At 44.6% G+C, this 18,918-nt stretch overlaps 1 protein-coding gene across 12 annotated transcripts in view; it reads left to right on the top strand.

Moving 5' to 3' along the window:
• Gnas (GNAS complex locus) overlaps positions 1–17,431 on the top strand; it is a 50,856-nt gene extending 33,425 nt beyond the window's left edge. For 4 of the 12 annotated variants that reach the window (XM_047538026.1, XM_047538023.1, XM_047538017.1 and 1 more), the window contains 12 exons: positions 4,470–4,542; positions 7,751–7,795; positions 11,977–12,031; positions 12,117–12,236; positions 12,951–13,048; positions 15,561–15,615; positions 15,744–15,817; positions 15,929–15,987; positions 16,094–16,214; positions 16,318–16,448; positions 16,691–16,758; positions 16,995–17,431. In XM_047538026.1, coding sequence (XP_047393982.1) covers positions 4,470–4,542; positions 7,751–7,795; positions 11,977–12,031; positions 12,117–12,236; positions 12,951–13,048; positions 15,561–15,615; positions 15,744–15,817; positions 15,929–15,987; positions 16,094–16,214; positions 16,318–16,448; positions 16,691–16,758; positions 16,995–17,141 — 1,046 coding nt within the window. In that variant the 3' untranslated portion in view covers positions 17,142–17,431. Of the gene's footprint in view, positions 1–136; positions 693–4,469; positions 4,543–7,750; positions 7,796–11,973; positions 12,032–12,116; positions 12,237–12,950; positions 13,049–15,560; positions 15,616–15,743; positions 15,818–15,928; positions 15,988–16,093; positions 16,215–16,317; positions 16,449–16,690; positions 16,759–16,994 lie in introns of those variants that run through there. The other 8 variants (XM_047538022.1, XM_047538041.1, XM_047538027.1 and 5 more) reach the window with 7 other exon arrangements.
• Positions 17,432–18,918: the final 1,487 nt, after the last annotated feature.

Raw genomic sequence — 18,918 nt, 5'->3', positions numbered from 1 at the left:
GGAGGGACCCCCCTTCCCGGGCACCCGGGGGGGACGCCTCCCTCCGCCGGCTCCCGCCCTCCCCGCTGCCGCCGCCGCTGCGGCGGCTGCTCCTCAGCCCTCCTCCTCCTCCTCCTCCTTCCACCCCCCTCGCCGCCGTCGCCTCCTCCTCCCCCCGCCTCCCCCCGCCCGGCGCATTTGGGTCGGGGCGGTTGCGGGCCGGGGCCGAGGCAATAAGAGCGGCGGCGGCGGCAGCGGCGGCAGCAGCTCCCGCAGCTCCTGCTCTGGTCCGCCTCGGCCCGGCGGCGGCCATCAGTCCCCTCGGCTTCGGCTAGAGGGGCGGGGAGCTGCGCGCGCCCCTCGGTCCGACCGACACCACCCTCCCCTTTGCGCCCGTCCGCGCGCCCCGCGGCCCGCGCCCCGCAGTCCGCCCCGCGCGCTCCTCGCCGAGGAGCTGAGCCCGCGCCCGGCCCGCCCGCCCGGCGCTGCCCCGGCCCTCTCGGCCCGCGTGAGGCCGCCCGCGCCCGGCCCCGCCGCCGCCGCAGCCCGGCCGCGCCCCACCGCCGCCGCCGCCATGGGCTGCCTCGGAAACAGTAAGACCGAGGACCAGCGCAACGAGGAGAAGGCGCAGCGCGAGGCCAACAAAAAGATCGAGAAGCAGCTGCAGAAGGACAAGCAGGTCTACCGGGCCACGCACCGCCTGCTGCTGCTGGGTAAGGGCGGGGCGGGGGGCGCCGGCCACGGCCCGGCCCGGGGGCCCCGAGGGGCGCCCCGCAGGCCGCGCGCGCCGAGCCCGCCCCCCGCCCCGGGCGCGCGCTCCCGGGCCCGCCGCCCACTCTTGGGCTCTGTTTGTGGGGGGCGAGGCCGGAAGGGGGACCCCCGGGCGCGGATTCGGCCGGGCGGGGGCTCAAAATGGTTCAGGGGGCCGTGGCGGCGCGGGTCCCCCTCCCCCGGCCCGTCCGCTCTCTCTGTGTCTTTCTTTCGCCCCCCCTTCTCTCTCTTTCGCTCTCTTTCGCTCTCTTTCTCTCTTTCCGCGAGGCCTACACGACGCCAGGGGCTTGGGTGCGTGTTGGGAAGGGGGAGGGGGAGGCCCACCGGGCTCCGGAGACTGCGACAAAAAGAGGGTTTCGGGGACAGGAAATGGGGTGGCGGGCAGAGGGAGGGGGACCCGCCTCCGTAGGGTGTGTGATTTGTTGGGAGAAGGCGAGCGGGGAGAAAAAGGGGCGAGAAGAGGAGGGGGTGACGCTGGGGGGCGCCGTGGTGGCCGAGGGGCCTCGCCAAAGGGAGGCTTTGGCGGGGGAAGTGGCCGAGGAGAGTGGGGGGGCGAGTGACATCAGCCCCTCGGAAAGGACCGGAGCGGTAAAGGTGGTGCAGTGGGGGGAGGGGGCGCGGGCGAGTCGTGGCGCCGGAGTGGGGGGGGTTGTTGGGGGGAGGCGGGAGCGCGGCGGCCGCTGGGCGCGACTTGGTGCGTTTCGGGCAGGACCGACTGTGTGCGGAGCAGACGTGTCCTGGGCCAGGCCTGGCAGTGGAAAGAAGAGAAGGAGAATCAAATAAAATAAAGACAAAAAAAAAAAAAAAAAAAAAAAAAAAAGATAGTACGCAAAGTGCCCAATGAAGCCAAATGACACGTCATTTTACAGTATGACCTTTTTTCCCTTCCCGACTTGCAGGCTTTTTGAAAAGCAGAGAAGAGAATTAATTGTAGCAGCTGCCCCCCCCCAGCAGCGCCCCCCACCCGCGCAATAAACCATTAAAACACACACACACACATTTTCCTGTTAGTTGACCACATTGAGAGTGCTTTGTGAAAAAAATAAAGGAAAAAGAACATTCACAAATCAGATAAAACTGGAAAATGACATTTGTCTGTAAATGGCTTCTTGGTCTGGAAATGGCGTTTTTAAAAATTTGTCCTTTACAAGGGGGAGGGATTGAGAGCGCTCTAAGGGAAAGACTTTTCCCAGGTGGGAGAGATGAAAAGACATTAATTAGTTGTTTGTCAAGTGACATTTGGTTGTTTGGTTTTTCTTCTCTTTTTGATTGTGGTTTTTCCTCTATGGCAAAAAAAAAAAAGGGCGTGGGGGGGGTGGGATCCTTAACTATGAGGAGATGGCCTTTCCTCCTCTTTAAGGTGCTGCTTTGGTTAAAAACAAAACAAAACATTTTAAAAATTGTTGAAATGACCAATAGAATTACACAAGCATTAATTAGAATGGAAGTTTTCCACTTCCTTGGTTATTTAGTTATCTGAATAAATTTGTGAATTGGCTGGGTTAAGACCTAGTTCATGGTCACATTTCAACAAAACAGCTTGATTATCAAAAATACAATGTAAAAAGCCTTGTTTTTCTTTTTTTCTTTGTGGTGGTGTTTGATTTGTTCTTTTTGGATGGGTCACGTCTTTGTTCTCCTGGGTCCAGATTTCTAAAAGCAGAAAATTATTAATTAAATGAAAATAAGTCTCTTGGTGTTTATGCATTTGCAATTTCAGTAATTAAATGGTGCATATGTGAAGGTGTCACCTCAAAACTTCTAAAGGTAGACTTATGATATGTGAATGTTAATATGCATATGATTTGATTTCAAAGTATAAACCTGGAAAAGTCTAGAATCTTTCTGTGAATAGGGCCTTGCTATCTGAATACTAAGTTAAGTCAAATGTGATGCTAATGGTACCTTAAATTTCTAACACCTTTTGTGTTAGTGCTCACAAAATCTCCACTTAATTTGAGACTGTTACTCTGAACACACCTTACCTTGCTGGGGGCTCATCTTTTTAAGGTATCCTAGTCTATATGACTATATTTTTGTCACAATTCAGTAATGGCCTCTGGCACAGAAATCTGTAGCCCAGGCCAGTGACAACATTTTGCATTTTAAAATGGTGGGTTTCACTAAATAATGCCCCCCCACCCACCCACACACAAAGGAAATATCCTAATGCTCCAAATCCTGGTTTTACAAGTTAATGACATGAAAATTGGTGAATTACAGAACCACAAAAAACTTAATTTTTAGCCCAGTTCTCTGATTTCATAATGTGGAAACTGAGGCACAGATCTATTCATGCCTGTAAGACAGGTTTTAAAAGTTTTTAGCAATTCTGAAATCAGAACACTGTAGATCCTGATTAATATTAGGAATTCTCTTAATGAGATCTCCTAATAGTGCTTTTTATATTTTAATTTATGAGCTATGCTCATTAAGATAGTGTTTGCTTTGAAATCAATGTTTGAATTTTGACTTTTACAGATGATTGATTACAGCATCATGGAAGGGCAAGCAAAGGAGGAATGCTTTGCTATTTGGGTAGTAAAGCAAAACAATATAATTAAAAAGAAAAAGGGTGAAAAACCACACAGATTTCTGTGGGAGGAGGGCAAAGAACTATCACCTAGGGTTTGTGGAGGGAGTGTGCATTTGCCAAAAAAACAAAAGAAAACAAAACAAAATGCAAAATAGCAGCAGCAATCCTCCTCTAGCTTGATAGAAATGTGCATTTTCCTATAAAATATGCTATTTTTCAACAAATGAAAGGTGATTTAAAATGGAGGCATGTGTCCCTTCCTGCTTAGTTGGGAAAAGCTTAGAGTCTTTGAAATTCAGTGGTTTCCAGGCATATTTTTCCTTATGATCAAAGTCTTGTCCTTTTATTACTCTTTATTGTTGTTGCAGGTGACCTAATGCTAATATGGTCTCAAGTGCTATATTTGATATTAAAATGTGTTTTTGGAGAAGATGACAGATAATTGATGGTCTTCCATTTTCCTCTGCAACAGGGTGGTTGTATCCAGAGAGAATTTATATTTAGAAAGATAACAGTTTTCAGGGAGAGGAGGGTGAATAAGTAGATAAAATGTAATATTGTGGTTTTAAGGTTGGATTTTAAAGTAGCCCGAGGGTGGGGGCCCTGCATGGAAGGCAGCTGCATTGTGCCATGTTCGGGCGGGCAGTGCTGCATCCGTACGTGATGTGGAGACTGCGGTGTCTGAGCATTGTCTGCAAATCCTGGGTATTTTAACCATGAAACATCTGACAAACAATGAATTATGTGGCTCACATACACTTATGTGTACATTTTGCCAGCCAGTGCTCACGTTTCAAGAATTTAGTTTCACAGTTTTAACTTCAATTTTCTTTTTCCTCCTCAAATGACAAAATTGCGTCATTCTCCTTGGCCCATGCCTTCAACACCCCACAATTTTTTAAACAACCAAAAAGGAGGGAAAACAAACAAACAAACCTAAAACAGCACAACCTTTAATTCTTGTTTGTTGTTCTGATGGTGAAATACTGCAGGTAGACACTGAGTTGGATGTTTATTTCATTTTCTCTGCGTCGAAATGTCAAGGAAAATTGCAAGTCTGTTACTTTGTGCTTGTTGTTGTGTTGCTTCTATGGAAAAACAAAACAGAAAGAACTGCAGTCCTTTCCCAGCCCAAAGTGTGAGATGCCTCCTTCATAACCTGAGACTTACTTTCGTTTTCTAGGTGCTGGAGAATCTGGTAAAAGCACCATTGTGAAGCAAATGAGGATCCTGCATGTTAATGGGTTTAATGGAGAGTAAGTGTCAAATCTGTGTAAGGGCACTAAGTACAAGTGACACGTTTTATACTAACTTTAGGCTGAAGTATAGGTAGGTTTGGGGCTGGACAGCTAATTTGCACTTAATTTTTTTTTCTAATTTACATACTAGAAAATTCTAAGAGCTCTTTAGGACTCCCCCCTCCCTTTAATCTTTGGTGCAATAATAATAATCACAATCATAATAAAAATGAAGCACCCGCGATCATATAAAACACCCTCCCTATCCCGGGAAAGTGTGCCTGGTTGCAGAGGACAGTTAACGGCACTTGGGCCATGACAGCGTCTCTGAGGCCAGGTTGTCTGCCGCAGCTTCTGCTGCAGTGACTCCAACATGGCCGACTGGGGCCTTGGCAGCCCCCTTGTCAGACAGTGCTGACCACTGCAGAGATCCCCTCCTCCTCAGCAGATTGCAGCTTCATCAACAGCCCAGGATGTTTTTAACTATTAGGAAAACATTGTTTCAATAATATCTTCATGTAAAAAAAAAGTTGGAAGTGATCGCCCTTATTGATAATTTTTTTTTTTAATTGTCCCCTTTTGAATTGGTATTATGGGCAAATAATTATTTCCCTTACTAATAATCAATACTCCCACCTAAAGAAATGAAAAGGGAGTTTTGAAATGATGGAAAGACTGCGAGCTAGGTCTTCTAGCTGGTTCAAGGGGCCTTTTTGCCTTTGAAATGTCCTTCCAGGTCTGATGGTATACACAACACTAAGCAATACTTCAGTGAGATTAGACTTTTTTAAAAAGAGAGAAACAGCACTTATAAGAGACGCAGGATGCGTGTAGGGTCCTGCTTCCATGAAGAACACAAACTGAGGCACACTCAGTACACTATCAGGAGTTTGGTTTTTTCTTCTGACCCCCAGATGGGACCCGTCCTCACTCCCGTAACAAAATGTGTGGAGAGAGAAGTGAATTGATGTGCCCCTGCTTTTTCACTCCTGTGAAAGTGGTTAATCACCCGATCACAAGCACCTGAAGGCACTAGTTTGCAGTCACTAGCTAGTTATAGTCCCGTTCCCTTTCCTACATCTGCTTCCAATTGAAAGTCCGACCTTCATTTGCATTCCCTTCAGTTTCAAGAGGTAGATTGAGTCAAGGGGGCAGTTTTATTCAGTTAGGCACCCCTAAAAAACAAAAACCACCGCTTGCTACGCATTAAGCGCTGGGGAAATGGAGGTGAACGTTATAACCTTTCAGCGTGCCAAAGGTGGTTCTTTATGGAAAATTCTAGAATTTGTTAGATCAAATAATTAGCTTAGGAAAAGATGACATCACCCATAGAAATGGTCATTTTAGTTTAGATCCTTTTTATACTTTAACCCTGAATTCAGAAGAGTAGTATGCAGAAGGGAAGGACGGGCAAATTTACCTACATTTGAGAATGATTCCACGAATTATTAATATGTACCTATAAGCTACTAAGTAAGTCACTTTCACTTGTCACAAATCAATTCTGAAATTAATTCCTGACACACCCTTGAATAAAACCCTGCCAGCAGAGACTGCCATCCTATCAATAAACAAACAAACCCTAAAACAGACTTCTAGCCTTATATCTATAATATAAAGAAAAATCTTGCATAAATTCCACCCCCCTGCAACTTGTGGGGGTGGGGGTGCTTCTTCATGAGACTAGTTAAGCAAAAGTAATTTGACCATGTACCCTCTGGATAAATATTTTGATTAAAGCTGGACATGGCTAGCATTTTAAAAGATGCAACAGCCACTGTTTACCTTAACTTGAGTTGGATGGAAGAGCAGTCTCCTTGAAATAATTCACTTGAGGTTTTATTACTCTACAGATTGCCCTAACATTTTTGAATTTTTACATAAAGCGTTCCCCTCCCTAAGTGAGCCAGTCTAGCGCACACGAGGCTTCTAAACCAGAACTTCTCTTTTCTATTTTCTTTTCAAAAAGAGGAAGAGACATTCCTAGTTTGCCTCCTTCGTGGATCCCCGAGGATGTTAAATTTAGCCTGCGAAAGTAACACAGCTGAGTGTTCTTCATGGGGGTCTAAATACCTTGTTTTTACCCAGTTCAACTAAAGCTTCCTCTCTTCCTTTTCCTACTGTGGTATTGCAACAAATGCAGCTCCTTCTAAACTAGGAATTCCTTAGGAAATGGTGACCTCTGTCCCTAAGTGGTGGTCTGCCCGGTGCGGGGCTTTTTTCCCATCCATTCTCATACCCCTCCCGCCAATCCTGCACTTTGGTTAGTTGCAGTCTGCAGTATTAAATTTGCTTTAACTATCCATAAGCTGCCATGCCAATTATGTTTTTGAGAATAACAATATTAATTTGACCTTCAGAAATAGAGGTGAAATGTGGATTTCTTAACTCAAAGCTAACTCTTTATGTTTAATGTAAAAAAAAAAAAAAAGCATCATTAACATTAGTTGAGCTAAGCTAATCAATTACAAAACACGTTGAAGGTTCAGCTATCCTGCCCTTCCACCTTCGCTTTCAGAGAGCAATTCCTACTGTTTATGAAGATCAGGTTTTAGGGTTTTGTTTTTGGTTTTTATATTTTTTTGAATTTTTGTTTTTGGTGGTAGTGGGGTGGGTTTTTGTTTGCTTGCTTTTTTTTTTTTTTTTTTTTTTTTAAACCAGGCAATTGTAGTTGATAACAATTTACAAGCAAACACTTATTTGTAAATATAAACATTGTATGGGTAGTTGCTAGTTTCTCCCACTGCAAGAAGAGAGATTATTAATTTTGCACCAGGAAATAACGGGCAAAAATCTCAGCTGTCTATGCCTTTGCATGTTTGGATACAACATTGTGAAGATTCTGACCTGGGAGAATTAAGAGCCTTCTGAGCTGCCATATTCTCAGAAGAATAGTGAGATAAATCACTGCTTTAGTTCCCTAATGCATGTACATTTAGTGAAAGCACAAGAAAATAATTATCTGTCCCTCCTGTATCCGACCAGAGTCTCCAGAGGGCTCTGTTAATTCTGCAGTGAAGGTGTGGAATTCTTCCCCCTACGGCCTGCAGTCTCAATAGACACTCTGATTTAGCCAGAAAGGCGACCTAAGAATTAACGGGAGGATGGCGCGCGAATTGTTGCATTTGCTCTTGGCTGATTGTTTAAGAATGTGGAGAGGCTGTGTGGGTTGTATGGAACTGCAGTGCCTTGCAGACTAGGTGAGCTTTCAATCTCTCTTTAAAAGGGGCGGCGAAGAGGACCCGCAGGCTGCAAGGAGCAACAGCGATGGGTAGGCACATTCAAAAACAGAAAAATTTTTAACAAACAAAACAAACATGAAGATCATACTGGGAAACTAAGGACACAAACCTGGGAAGAAAATAAAAATCATTTACGGGCCATCAGCCATCTTGGTATACATTTGCAAATGACGTGTAAACAGCTTCTTAACAAGTGAAGTGCAAAACGTAATTTTTTTGGCATTTCTAAAGTATAATTAGATCCAGCTGGGGGAAAGTTATAGATTTCAACTTTAGACAATAGTTTAGAATTTTGAGAATTGATGTTTTTCCATATGGTTTCTATTCCCCCCCCCCCCAGTTCTCCATTTGAATCAACTACTTGTTTTTAAAATGTATCTACTAAATTCTATCCATCCAGTGGTTGGTCTGATTTTAAAATTTCAGATCTCTGGGGGAAAAAAAAATGTTTTTCCCTCTCTTAAAATATGCAGTGCCATACTGTTCTTAATTTTAAAAACACCTTGGCACTTAGCAGCAGATCATTGTTAAGAATCGTCTTGAAGCCACTGGCCTTTATAAAATGATCAAATTTACTTATCTAAGGCACTTCACATAGGCTGGATGAGGACATTCATGATGGCATCCATTTTCTCCATTATCATCATCTCTTTTTGCTTTCTGCATCCTGTACCATCTCCACGCGCATGCACACACACAGGCCCATGCATGCTAGGTGAGCCACGAGAACTCTGCTTGCATACTCAGTATGCAGGGATGGAGCAGCTATTTCTCATGAGAACACGCAGGTCCAACTGACTTAGCCTAGGGCATCTCAAAGAAATAGCTTCTGTGGCCGGGGTGGGGAGGGGCAAAGGACACGGGGTCGGGGACAAGTGACTGACACATGTTTGTTCATCTGTTTCTTTTAGAATATATTATCCCTAGATGATGGCTACAGTCTCTCCTCTTCCCGGCCTTGTCCTATCACAATTTGCATGCTGGAAATGCTCGGTCTTAAGAACCTCTAATAAGAATACTATTCTGTTGTCTGGGGGGAGGGGGGGCCCCTACCTATTACCTGACCTTTAAAGATAATTAAAAAAAAAAAAAAAGAAAGAAAACATCCTTAATTGGCAAAAATGTAATAGAATGACAATTGAGAGGCACCTATATAGAAAACTGATAATCTGCTGTACCAAAAGTTGGCACCTGAAAAATGACAAGTCCTTATTGAACAACCTACTGTGTACTAGATGTTGTGCTAAATCCTTGAACCCTACTAATACCTTGCCTGCACGTCTGTGACTGTTCTACAAGTAAATATAAGTATTAACATTCGTGTCAAATAAAAGTTCTTTGCATGTTTCAGCAGTCCCTGTATCTTGCGTCTGTCTTCTGTCTTTCTTCTTTTGTCTGTCTTTCCCCACAAAAGCACAAAAATAGGCATAGAACTGAATGAAACCTAGTACAGAGTGGCCCTCCCCTATCACTTAGTTGGAGGTAGGCAAGGACCCATTAAAAACATTAACCCCACTAATCTCTGTACATTTGGGGTGGGGGGGGGCATCGACATCCTGAAAGCATTTCTAGCCCCAGCCCCAACTATTTAGTCACTTGGAATTCTGGCAATTGGCATGTATTTTGCCATTAAGTAGTTTAGAGACATCTAAGGAGTTTTCTCTGAATTTCACAATCAATGTTAAATTCATTAAGCGATAGTACAAATGATGATAAACCTGCCAGCCCCCAGTGTAACATCTCCATCTACATAGTAATTGCTTCAATGGAAGAATTTTATGTTTTAGTATCACACACCCGAATTAGATTTTAGATTTCTATTTTAGCTGTTTTATACTTGATATACTCCCACACCTATTCACATACGTAGATGAATACTGAACACGTTCTCAAAATATCCGTATTTTAAGACTGGAAGTTTTCCAATTATCATACTACTACTTAGACCAAAATATCAAGCTGAATGAAGGAATCTCGTGTCTGGAAGTATTTTTCTCTTGCTGTATGTGGGTTTGGGTATTATATTATCCAAACACACTTCATCTTCCTGTTGTGAAACCTTCAACCCAGAGGTTTGGGGCATTCAATACCAATGACAGGAGCCCGTTTTTAATAGGTGGGAGTGGGTTTGTCCTGAGGGGTTTTTAGGTAAATTCTGAATTCAAGCATGAACATTAGGGATGTCAAACATGTCCTGTTACTGTCTAAAATCTGAATAACTGATTTTAGACTAATGCCAAGGCAGGAAATTCACAGTTTCAGGAATGATCATTAATTCTGTACATCTGGAGCAGATGGGCCCCCACTGAATGGTCGGGACTCTTGATCTCTTTAAATACAGGAGGGTGGAGCTTTAAAGAGCCCAGGGGCCAGAGGCAGCTTTCAGGTTTGTTCATGACACCCCAAAACACAACACTTGTACCATGTGCCCCTGGGGACCTGATTCCCTCCGCACACTGCTCTCACTGAGTGGACGCTGAGGAATTCCTGGTACCACCCCCCACATCAGACACTCCCCTCTGCTGACGAGAGCAGCACCCCAGACCTTTCTCGCACCTTCTGTGAAGGAGCAGAGGTCTAAGGGCCCATCTGTGAGGCTCAATTCTAAGAAAGAGGTGACTCTTGAGACCATAAAATGAAGGCCCACTCCTCAAATATGTAAATACTCAAAAAGTAAAATGCTAGGGAAATATTAGCTATTATACTGAAAAAGAAAAGAACAGGTTCTCTGAGGGGGGGGGCTGGTATGTATATGAACCTGCCCCCAACAAGGCCCACCTGTGCCCCCCCCCCACCTGTGGCACTGACCCTTCCCTGGCTTCAGTTGCTATCAGTCCCCCTTTGTATTTCCTGTACCTTGATTTTCTGTCCTCTGAAGGAGTCATTTGTTTAATTTCTGTCTCTATTCTGTGACTTCTGTTGAACCAATCAAGTGAATACTTCAAAAGTGGGAATCTCGTTTCTTTAATTACAAGCAGCAAGAAAAAGTAGCTTTATCCTCAGTGGCTGCCTCTGTGACTAGGACTTCAGTGTCCCCATTAGAGGGTGAGGCTGTGTCTGGCCTTGGGGCCCTGCCCCCAGCAGGCGCTGTGCTTGCTGGTACTCCCCCTCCCCTCAAGCCAGGGCTAGACCTCGGACCTCGAGCAGAAGGTGCTCTGTTGTTCCTTAAAAACATGTTTGGGACATAGGAAGCTGAGGCAGGAGGGGTCGAGCTCCAGGTCAGCCTCAGGACTTAAAAGGACTTGTCTCAAAGGGGCTGGGGGTGTAGCTCAGTGATACAGTGCCCGGGGTTCAACCTCCAGTACAATGAAAAACAAACAAAAACTTGGGAGTCTCTCCTGACTGTGCCTTCAATGAAGGCCAGTTTCTAAAAGACATATAATATTTTGGGTCAGTATAATCTGGTGCAAAAAATAACATTGTCAGGGAACCAGAACAGCCCAAGGTTATGGCCTTTACCCTTTGGCCTTTACCAGTGGCTCTGAATAGAGACAGTTACACAAAGACCACAATGGGCTGCATCAGGAACGGACATACATCCCCTACCACTGTCTTTAGGACTTCTGGGGGGTGGGGGGTCTTCTGTTCCTAAAAATATTGAGGGACCAGTGTGCATGACATCATAAATAGAAGTATTGCTAGCTGCAGAACCCAAAACATCTCCCTATGACAGACTCGCGACTTTTGAAATAACAGGGCTATTTAATAACTCCTGTTTAATAAGTAGGAGTGCAGAGCCCTGGAATCTGTGATTAATGATTATTAACACCACCCCTGGCATTTGCTGGTTGTCAGTAGCAACCCAGTGAATCCCAAGTTAAACCCCTTAATGACCTGTGCACCCCCAGCCCCCAGTAGAAGTGCTGATAAGGGGGCCAAGTAGGAGGAGCCTTTTAGCCGTGGTGGTGCATGGTCTGGGGCTGCAAACCCATGGAGCCAAATCTGGAATAGCAGATTAACCAGTGCAACCTCTGGTACAGTTGATGGTGATCTCTCTAGGTGCCAACTTACTAACCACTCCCATCTGACGTGTCCTTAGGGCACATTTGGGAGGGTATGACATACTCGGGTGCCTCCAATCTGCACGGATCTGAACCCACACTCCTTGAAGAACAGAATACTATGCTTTTTAGTTGGAGTATCTTGATTAAGGTGACCCCTGGTCAGCGGGATGCAATATGATTTTCTTTTCTTTTCAATCCCACTGTAGTGAGAAGGCCACGAAGGTGCAGGACATCAAAAACAACCTGAAGGAGGCCATTGAAGTATGTGCAGCTCCCCGCTCTCTTTAGTTCCCCCTCCCACATTTGCAGTTTCGTGCCCCTGACTGCTTTACTCAATCACTTTCAGACCATCGTGGCTGCCATGAGCAACCTGGTGCCCCCTGTGGAGCTGGCCAACCCTGAGAACCAGTTCAGAGTGGACTACATTCTGAGCGTGATGAACGTGCCTGACTTTGACTTCCCACCTGTAAGCCACCCCCTGCCCTGGTAGCCCCCACCCCCACTCACCTGCACAGTAACCTGATCCCATAAGAATATCAGGGACGGGCCCCATACCCAGCCAGTAGTGTGGCCACACACACAGGAAGTTAATCCCAAATGTACCCTGAATGCTGGAAAAAGAAGAAACATCATTAGGTCTTCGTTCAAGATGGATGAGTTGAATTGTATCACCCCTTGTCAATCTTGGCTCGCCCACCCGACAAATGAACACCACCTTTAAGCTACAATTCTCACTTTATTAGACTGTGAATTTTTATGAGGCAAATAATCCTGAGCTATGATAGGCTTAATTATTCCCTCATCCCCATATTAGGACCAACGAAATTGTGCTGAAGATGACAAATATTAATTGTCAAGTTAATCTAGACACGTCCTAAGATACTGAGGGATGCATAGATAAAGAGCCCAGAGAGACACTATTCTTTTTAAACCAGCTTACCTTTTCACGTTTATTAAGATCAGTAATTCACCACCAGAGGAGAACAGGAATTAACTATGCCAACTTGTTAGACTTCCTGAATTAAAGTTCTTGATGAACATTAATCTGTCGTGTGGACTTGGCCACGTGTGGGCAAGCGTGGGTCACAGGGAACTGTGGCCTCAGAATCTGAATGACTGTTCTTGGTTTAGTGCACACTCGCAACTTTCTCTAAAGATGCTTTCTTGGGTTCACTTTTAGGAATTCTACGAGCATGCCAAGGCTCTGTGGGAGGACGAGGGAGTGCGTGCCTGCTACGAGCGCTCCAACGAGTACCAGCTGATCGACTGTGCCCAGTAGTAAGGGGCTTTCCTACTTTCTGGGGTCCACACATAAAGTAGGGAAAAATGGAAAAACTGTAAAAACCTGCAATTCCCGTGATTCTTTTCATAGAAGCCAACCAGTTTTCCACTAGCAGTTAGAAAGTTCTAGTCTGATTCATTTGTTTTACAAAGAAAGTTCTTAATTGCACTTTTTAGTGCAGTGGCTCTATTTAATATCAACAATTAATACCTGTTAGAGCAAAATGATAATTACTTACGATAAAATGATGCTCATAATTAATTAGCTTGAAGTAATTAATTGAAATGACCTCCAAGCATTTAGGGAAATAGGGCAGCTATCATGTGTTGGATAATGTAAAAATGTTATCTTTTATTGCTACAATTTAAAAACATAACAAAGAACAGAGGAGACAAAAACAGGCCCCTGCTCCTTGGCAGTGGTAACTGCCTGACTGTTCCTGCTGTTCCCAGCACCTTCGTGGTTGCTCTTTCAGAGAACATAGTGCCACACATCTGGAAAGTTACCTTTTAAATACTTTACGACCTCCTTCATCCTGTGCACGCATAGGAAGCATGTGGTGGTCCAAGTCATTAAAAAAAAAAAAAAAAAAAATTAGAACTATCTTTTGTTTGCTGATGCCACACAAAGACACAAAGCAGTACAGTTACGATACCCTAAAGCAGGAGTGTCTTGTCAGTGGGGGATGAGGGGACACTAGATGTCATCTCCAGATCACATGAGCTGATGTTAAGGTCTGTGAAATCCATCAGTTTGTCTTGCCCCAACCCCACTTTCCCATAGGAAGCTCTTTTGATTGTTTTCAATTATCATATACATAGATGAGTCACAGTTTAGTACACAAGCAAAGTTGTATATTCTTTCAAGGAACAAGAAAAACAGTCCATCGTGGCCAGTCCCCACGGCCCCCAGCCCCCACTCCTCTAACAAAGTGCCTGATTTTCTCAAAAGTTTGAACTAAAAGCTGGAAGCACTAATTATAGTAACGCAAAACAAATGGAAATCCTGGAATTGTTTGCAATTTGTATTTTGGATCCAAGTCAGGAGTTAAGTACAGGTACAAGATTAGGAGGTTTAGCCATCCCGACTGAATGCTGGGGGCAGGGGCCATGTTACAATTTCATTAATTAACAGCAGTTTAACTAGGTAGTTTGTTTTACAGTCACATCATTTAAAAAAGCTTTTGGCTTCTGGGTTTTTTTTTTGTTTTGTTTTGTTTTGTTTTGTTTTTAACAATGCAACATTACTCCTGAATCCTTATCTGAAAATGACACCATTTGCACAGATTATGGGAAGTTTAAGAAAACTCAGAAAAAGAGAACAACATCACTCAAAACTTTTAAACATCTTCCCTACGGGGATGATTTGAAGAGTAGTGACCAGTGTGCTCTGGTTTGACTGCCTGCATATTGGAGCGGGGGTCCTGGTGCGGTGCCCATTTCTTAAGCTGCCTATTTTTGTTTGTTGAGCTGGAGTTTGGCTGGCCACACTCCAGATGTCTTCTCACAAGATTTGGTGCGGAGTATCTATTTTTAGAACTGTGGTTCTGTTGCCATGGCAATATGCTGGAGGCCAGGGTGGCTGGGGAGCTATTTCTGGACCCTGCTGTAATATAAGATTGATTGGGCAAGTTAGTATATCCTCCCAGCCAGACTAACTCCAAACTGGTGAAAAGGAAGGGAGAGAGGGGAAAAAAAGAACTTAGGGGTTTTCTTTAAATAGTCTTTTTCCCCTTCCTGATTCTTTTCTGATTTGCCCACTTTAAAACAATTCCCTCCTCCACCCCCCAAAAACAGAAGATCCAAACTAGTCTTAACATCAGTTTTCCATATTAGTTAAATTACCCCAATCTTACAAAAGTTAATTTCCCTAAACATGTGTCCAGTCAAGCAACACAGGCAAGATACCCCTTTTAAACTGAAAGTTCCACATCTGGAGTGTTGCATATCATGGACATCACAGATCGGAAGGGAGCTTTGTGTGTGTTTCCTGTTCGGCACAGCGAGGGCAAGAAGGGCCCCTTTGTGCCAGTGGCTTTTGTTCTCGTTAATCAATGAGATTCTTAAAAAGTAAAAAGGAAGGACAGATTCTGAGTAACAATCTCCTTTGCCCTTGAAGGGAAGGTCCTTGCTGCTTTAAGTGTGCCACTTCACACACATTACATTTTTTAAAAAGCTGAATGGCATGGAAGTAGACAGTTTTCAGACTATTTGCCATTTTAGTCAGTGCCAAAAATTTGAAAATTAAAAAATTGTTTTGGTTAGTCTTATGAAATGTTACAGGATCTGATAGGCCTCATTTGGGGTCCTCGCCCTACTGATTGACACACACAAAGCTAGACTTTTAAAATTAGAAGCAAGAGCAAAGTCCTTGCTACTATCCTGGGCTGTCTGTCATCTCTTTGGGACAATTCTTCCCATTTAGGCAGGACTTGTGGAGGACATAGACAGTTGGCCAGTTGGCGTGAGCCCTTTTAACATCACCTTGTGTCTTCTCTTTTCCTCCAAGCTTCCTGGACAAGATTGATGTCATCAAGCAGGCCGACTATGTGCCAAGCGACCAGGTACGCAAGCTTTTCACTGTCAGAGGACTTGGAGCCCACTTTCTAAGCTACTCAAGATTTCTGCTCCAGATCCATGATCATTATTTCCATTGAGTTGGTAAGATCCATTGATTCATGCTTTGTTTTAGGACCTGCTTCGCTGCCGCGTCCTGACCTCTGGAATCTTTGAGACCAAGTTCCAGGTGGACAAAGTCAACTTCCAGTAAGTGGATATTCCTCTTTATACAAAACAGAGACAGTGGTTTATTGATATGCCCAGTTAGAGTGGTGGCTCTTTTGGAAGAAATAACCAGATGTCCTTTATCTCCATCAGCATGTTCGATGTGGGCGGCCAGCGGGATGAACGCCGCAAGTGGATCCAATGCTTCAATGGTATGGATGGACGTGGTGGGCTCCATGCTCTCCAAGGGCATGTGCTTTTGGAATTACGAGGGGTCATTACTGCTTCTAACTCTCACTGCTTTTGCTCTCTTTGAAGATGTGACTGCCATTATCTTCGTGGTGGCCAGCAGCAGCTACAACATGGTCATCCGGGAGGACAACCAGACCAACCGCCTGCAGGAGGCTCTGAACCTCTTCAAGAGCATCTGGAACAACAGGTATGTGGTAGGACAGCTCCCTGCTTGCCCTGGAACCCCGGGACTTCTCTCAAGGGCCTGGTTTGCACTGTCCTGGCATTAAACCTGCCCCTCTCTCTGTTAGATGGCTGCGCACCATCTCTGTGATTCTGTTCCTCAACAAGCAAGATCTGCTCGCTGAGAAAGTCCTTGCTGGGAAATCGAAGATTGAGGACTACTTTCCAGAATTTGCTCGCTACACTACTCCTGAGGATGGTACGCATGACTTCCTTCTGTGTTTGATGTGGGGCACACTCGAGTGGTCCTTTTCCCAGTGCGGGGGGGCTGAGAACTCCCACCACTAAGGTATAAAGGCCTGTCTGGGAAACCAGGGCTCTCCGCTCACTTTCATACAGAGAAATCGAGTGCTGAGAAGTTAAGGGGTGGAGTGGTGTTGACACCCTGGCTGCGCTCTATCCTCTTATCTGTAGTGAATAAAGTATTTCTGTTCTTTATAGCCACTCCCGAGCCCGGAGAGGACCCCCGCGTGACCCGGGCCAAGTACTTCATCCGAGATGAGTTTCTGGTGAGTAGAGCTTTCTGTAGTCCCCACTCTTTTCTACAGATGCAAACTTACTAGTTCCAAATTTAGCGATTAACCACCCTGTCCTCCAGTTTCACTTCACCCGTGCCCAGCCAGCATTCATTTTGGGTGTCCGCACCCCTTCATTTGATTTTGACTCTGTATCACGTGGGCAGCTCTTCCACCCTCAGAGCCTCCTGGACAGGGTCACTGACCACGTCTTGTACTTGTGCCCACAGAGAATCAGCACTGCTAGTGGAGATGGGCGCCACTACTGCTACCCTCACTTCACCTGCGCTGTGGACACTGAGAACATCCGCCGTGTGTTCAACGACTGCCGCGACATCATCCAGCGCATGCATCTTCGTCAGTACGAGCTGCTCTAAAGAGGGAACCCCCAAATTTAATTAAAGCCTTAAGCACAATTAATTAAAAGTGAAACGTAATTGTACAAGCAGTTAATCACCCACCATAGGGCATGATTAACAAAGCAACCTTTCCTTTCCCCCGAGTGATTTTGCGAAACCCCCTTTTCCCTTCAGCTTGCTTAGATGTTCCAAATTTAGAAAGCTTAAGGCGGCCTACAGAAAAAGAAAAAGAAAAAAAGAAAAAGGCCACAAAAGTTCCCTCTCTCTTTCAGTAAATAAAATAACAGCAGCAAACAGAAATAAAGAAATAAATGAAACAAATGAAATAAAAAATGAAACAAATGAAATAAATATTGTGTTGTGCAGCATTAAAAAAATCAAAATAAAAATTAAGTGTGAGCAAAGAAAGACGTGACTCCTGTGAATTATTTGCGATCTGAGGCCCTTCCCATTGTTTTAGGGTTAAACTAGGTCCTTTTGTTGGAAGTGTGGAAGCCCATGTTGAGGTTACAGGTCCCAAGTTAATAAATGGGAGTAAGGACCTAACCCTTAGGACACCGTGCCCCAGTCAGGGAATACCGCATTTTGATCATGGCTGCCGACTCACACTCTGAACATCCTCACATGGCGCGCCTGTTTACCTGGTCTCCCTTGAAAAAGTGTTAGGCCTTTGTTATCAGATATGGACTAAGTGATGTGGAGAAATTTGCACCAGTCAGTGGGGGGAAGTGGGGTTATTCAAGAAATAGTTTTGAAACAGTGGACTGGCTGCCGGGGAAAGCAGCAGGGTCCCTACCTCACTCTGCACACCAGAGTGAATTGGACGTGGATCTGTCATAGACATCTAAGTTTAAAAGCTACTTTTTTCTTAAATGGCGGTTTTTCCAACTAAGATCCTGGTCTATAGAAGTCCTCTCTAAGCATGACTAAGACCTGAAAGCCAAAAGGGGCTGGGGTGAGGTGAAATGAAAATCACATAATAAATGTGGGGGAGGGGTTGGTAAAATATGAAAACCACATAATAAATACGGGGAGGGGGAGGGTAAAATATGAAAACCACATAATAATTATGGGGGAGGGGGAGGGTGAAAAATCTGTAAAAGGGTTGATTAATACATAAAGAGTTCTTAAGAATAAGCAAAAGCATAAAAATGGGAAAAGTCCATTAACATGTAATTTACTAAAAAAAGATGAACATCTTGGAATATGTGGAATATCATTCAGCAAAAATGCAAAGAAAGCACACTTACTCTAAGGGATGGGTGGTCATCAGCACTCATGGTCCCCATGTTAAACACAGAAGCCCAGTTGCAGTGTGGCTTGAAACTCCCTCCAAGCTTGTGGTCACCCACGGTGACCTGGTGTGGTTCCCTGAAATGTTGGGAGAAGAGGCCAGTGCTGACCCCAGCATCACCCTCTGTGCCCTCTGACATGGTCAAATGGGACATGAGTCAAATCCATTATGTGACCAAGCCCCAAATCCACTTTGTTCTCCAGATCAAAGCAATCCCAGCCAAGATCATTGTCCGCTGTAGTTCTCGATTATGAGCCCAAAGGAGGGCCGAAGAAGTAGCAAGTACCCCCACTTCCATCTCCATAAACCTTTCCAAAGTCTACATAACATTCAGCCCACATGATAATTGTATTTACTATGTAGATATTGTTAGAAATTAAGTCTTGAACCTCCCAAAAAAAAACAAGTAAAAATCGGGGCTTGGTATGCAAATAAATTGACAAGTCCACAAATTCCCATAATTCCCCCAAGTTCCCCCCAGTAAACATAAAATCCAAGTAA

This window comes from Sciurus carolinensis, chromosome 2 (assembly GCF_902686445.1).
Source record: "Sciurus carolinensis chromosome 2, mSciCar1.2, whole genome shotgun sequence".
In the NCBI taxonomy this organism is placed as follows: domain Eukaryota; kingdom Metazoa; phylum Chordata; class Mammalia; order Rodentia; family Sciuridae; genus Sciurus; species Sciurus carolinensis.
The sequence above is the reverse complement of the archived record's forward strand: the minus strand, read 5'-3'. Positions and strand labels throughout refer to the sequence as shown.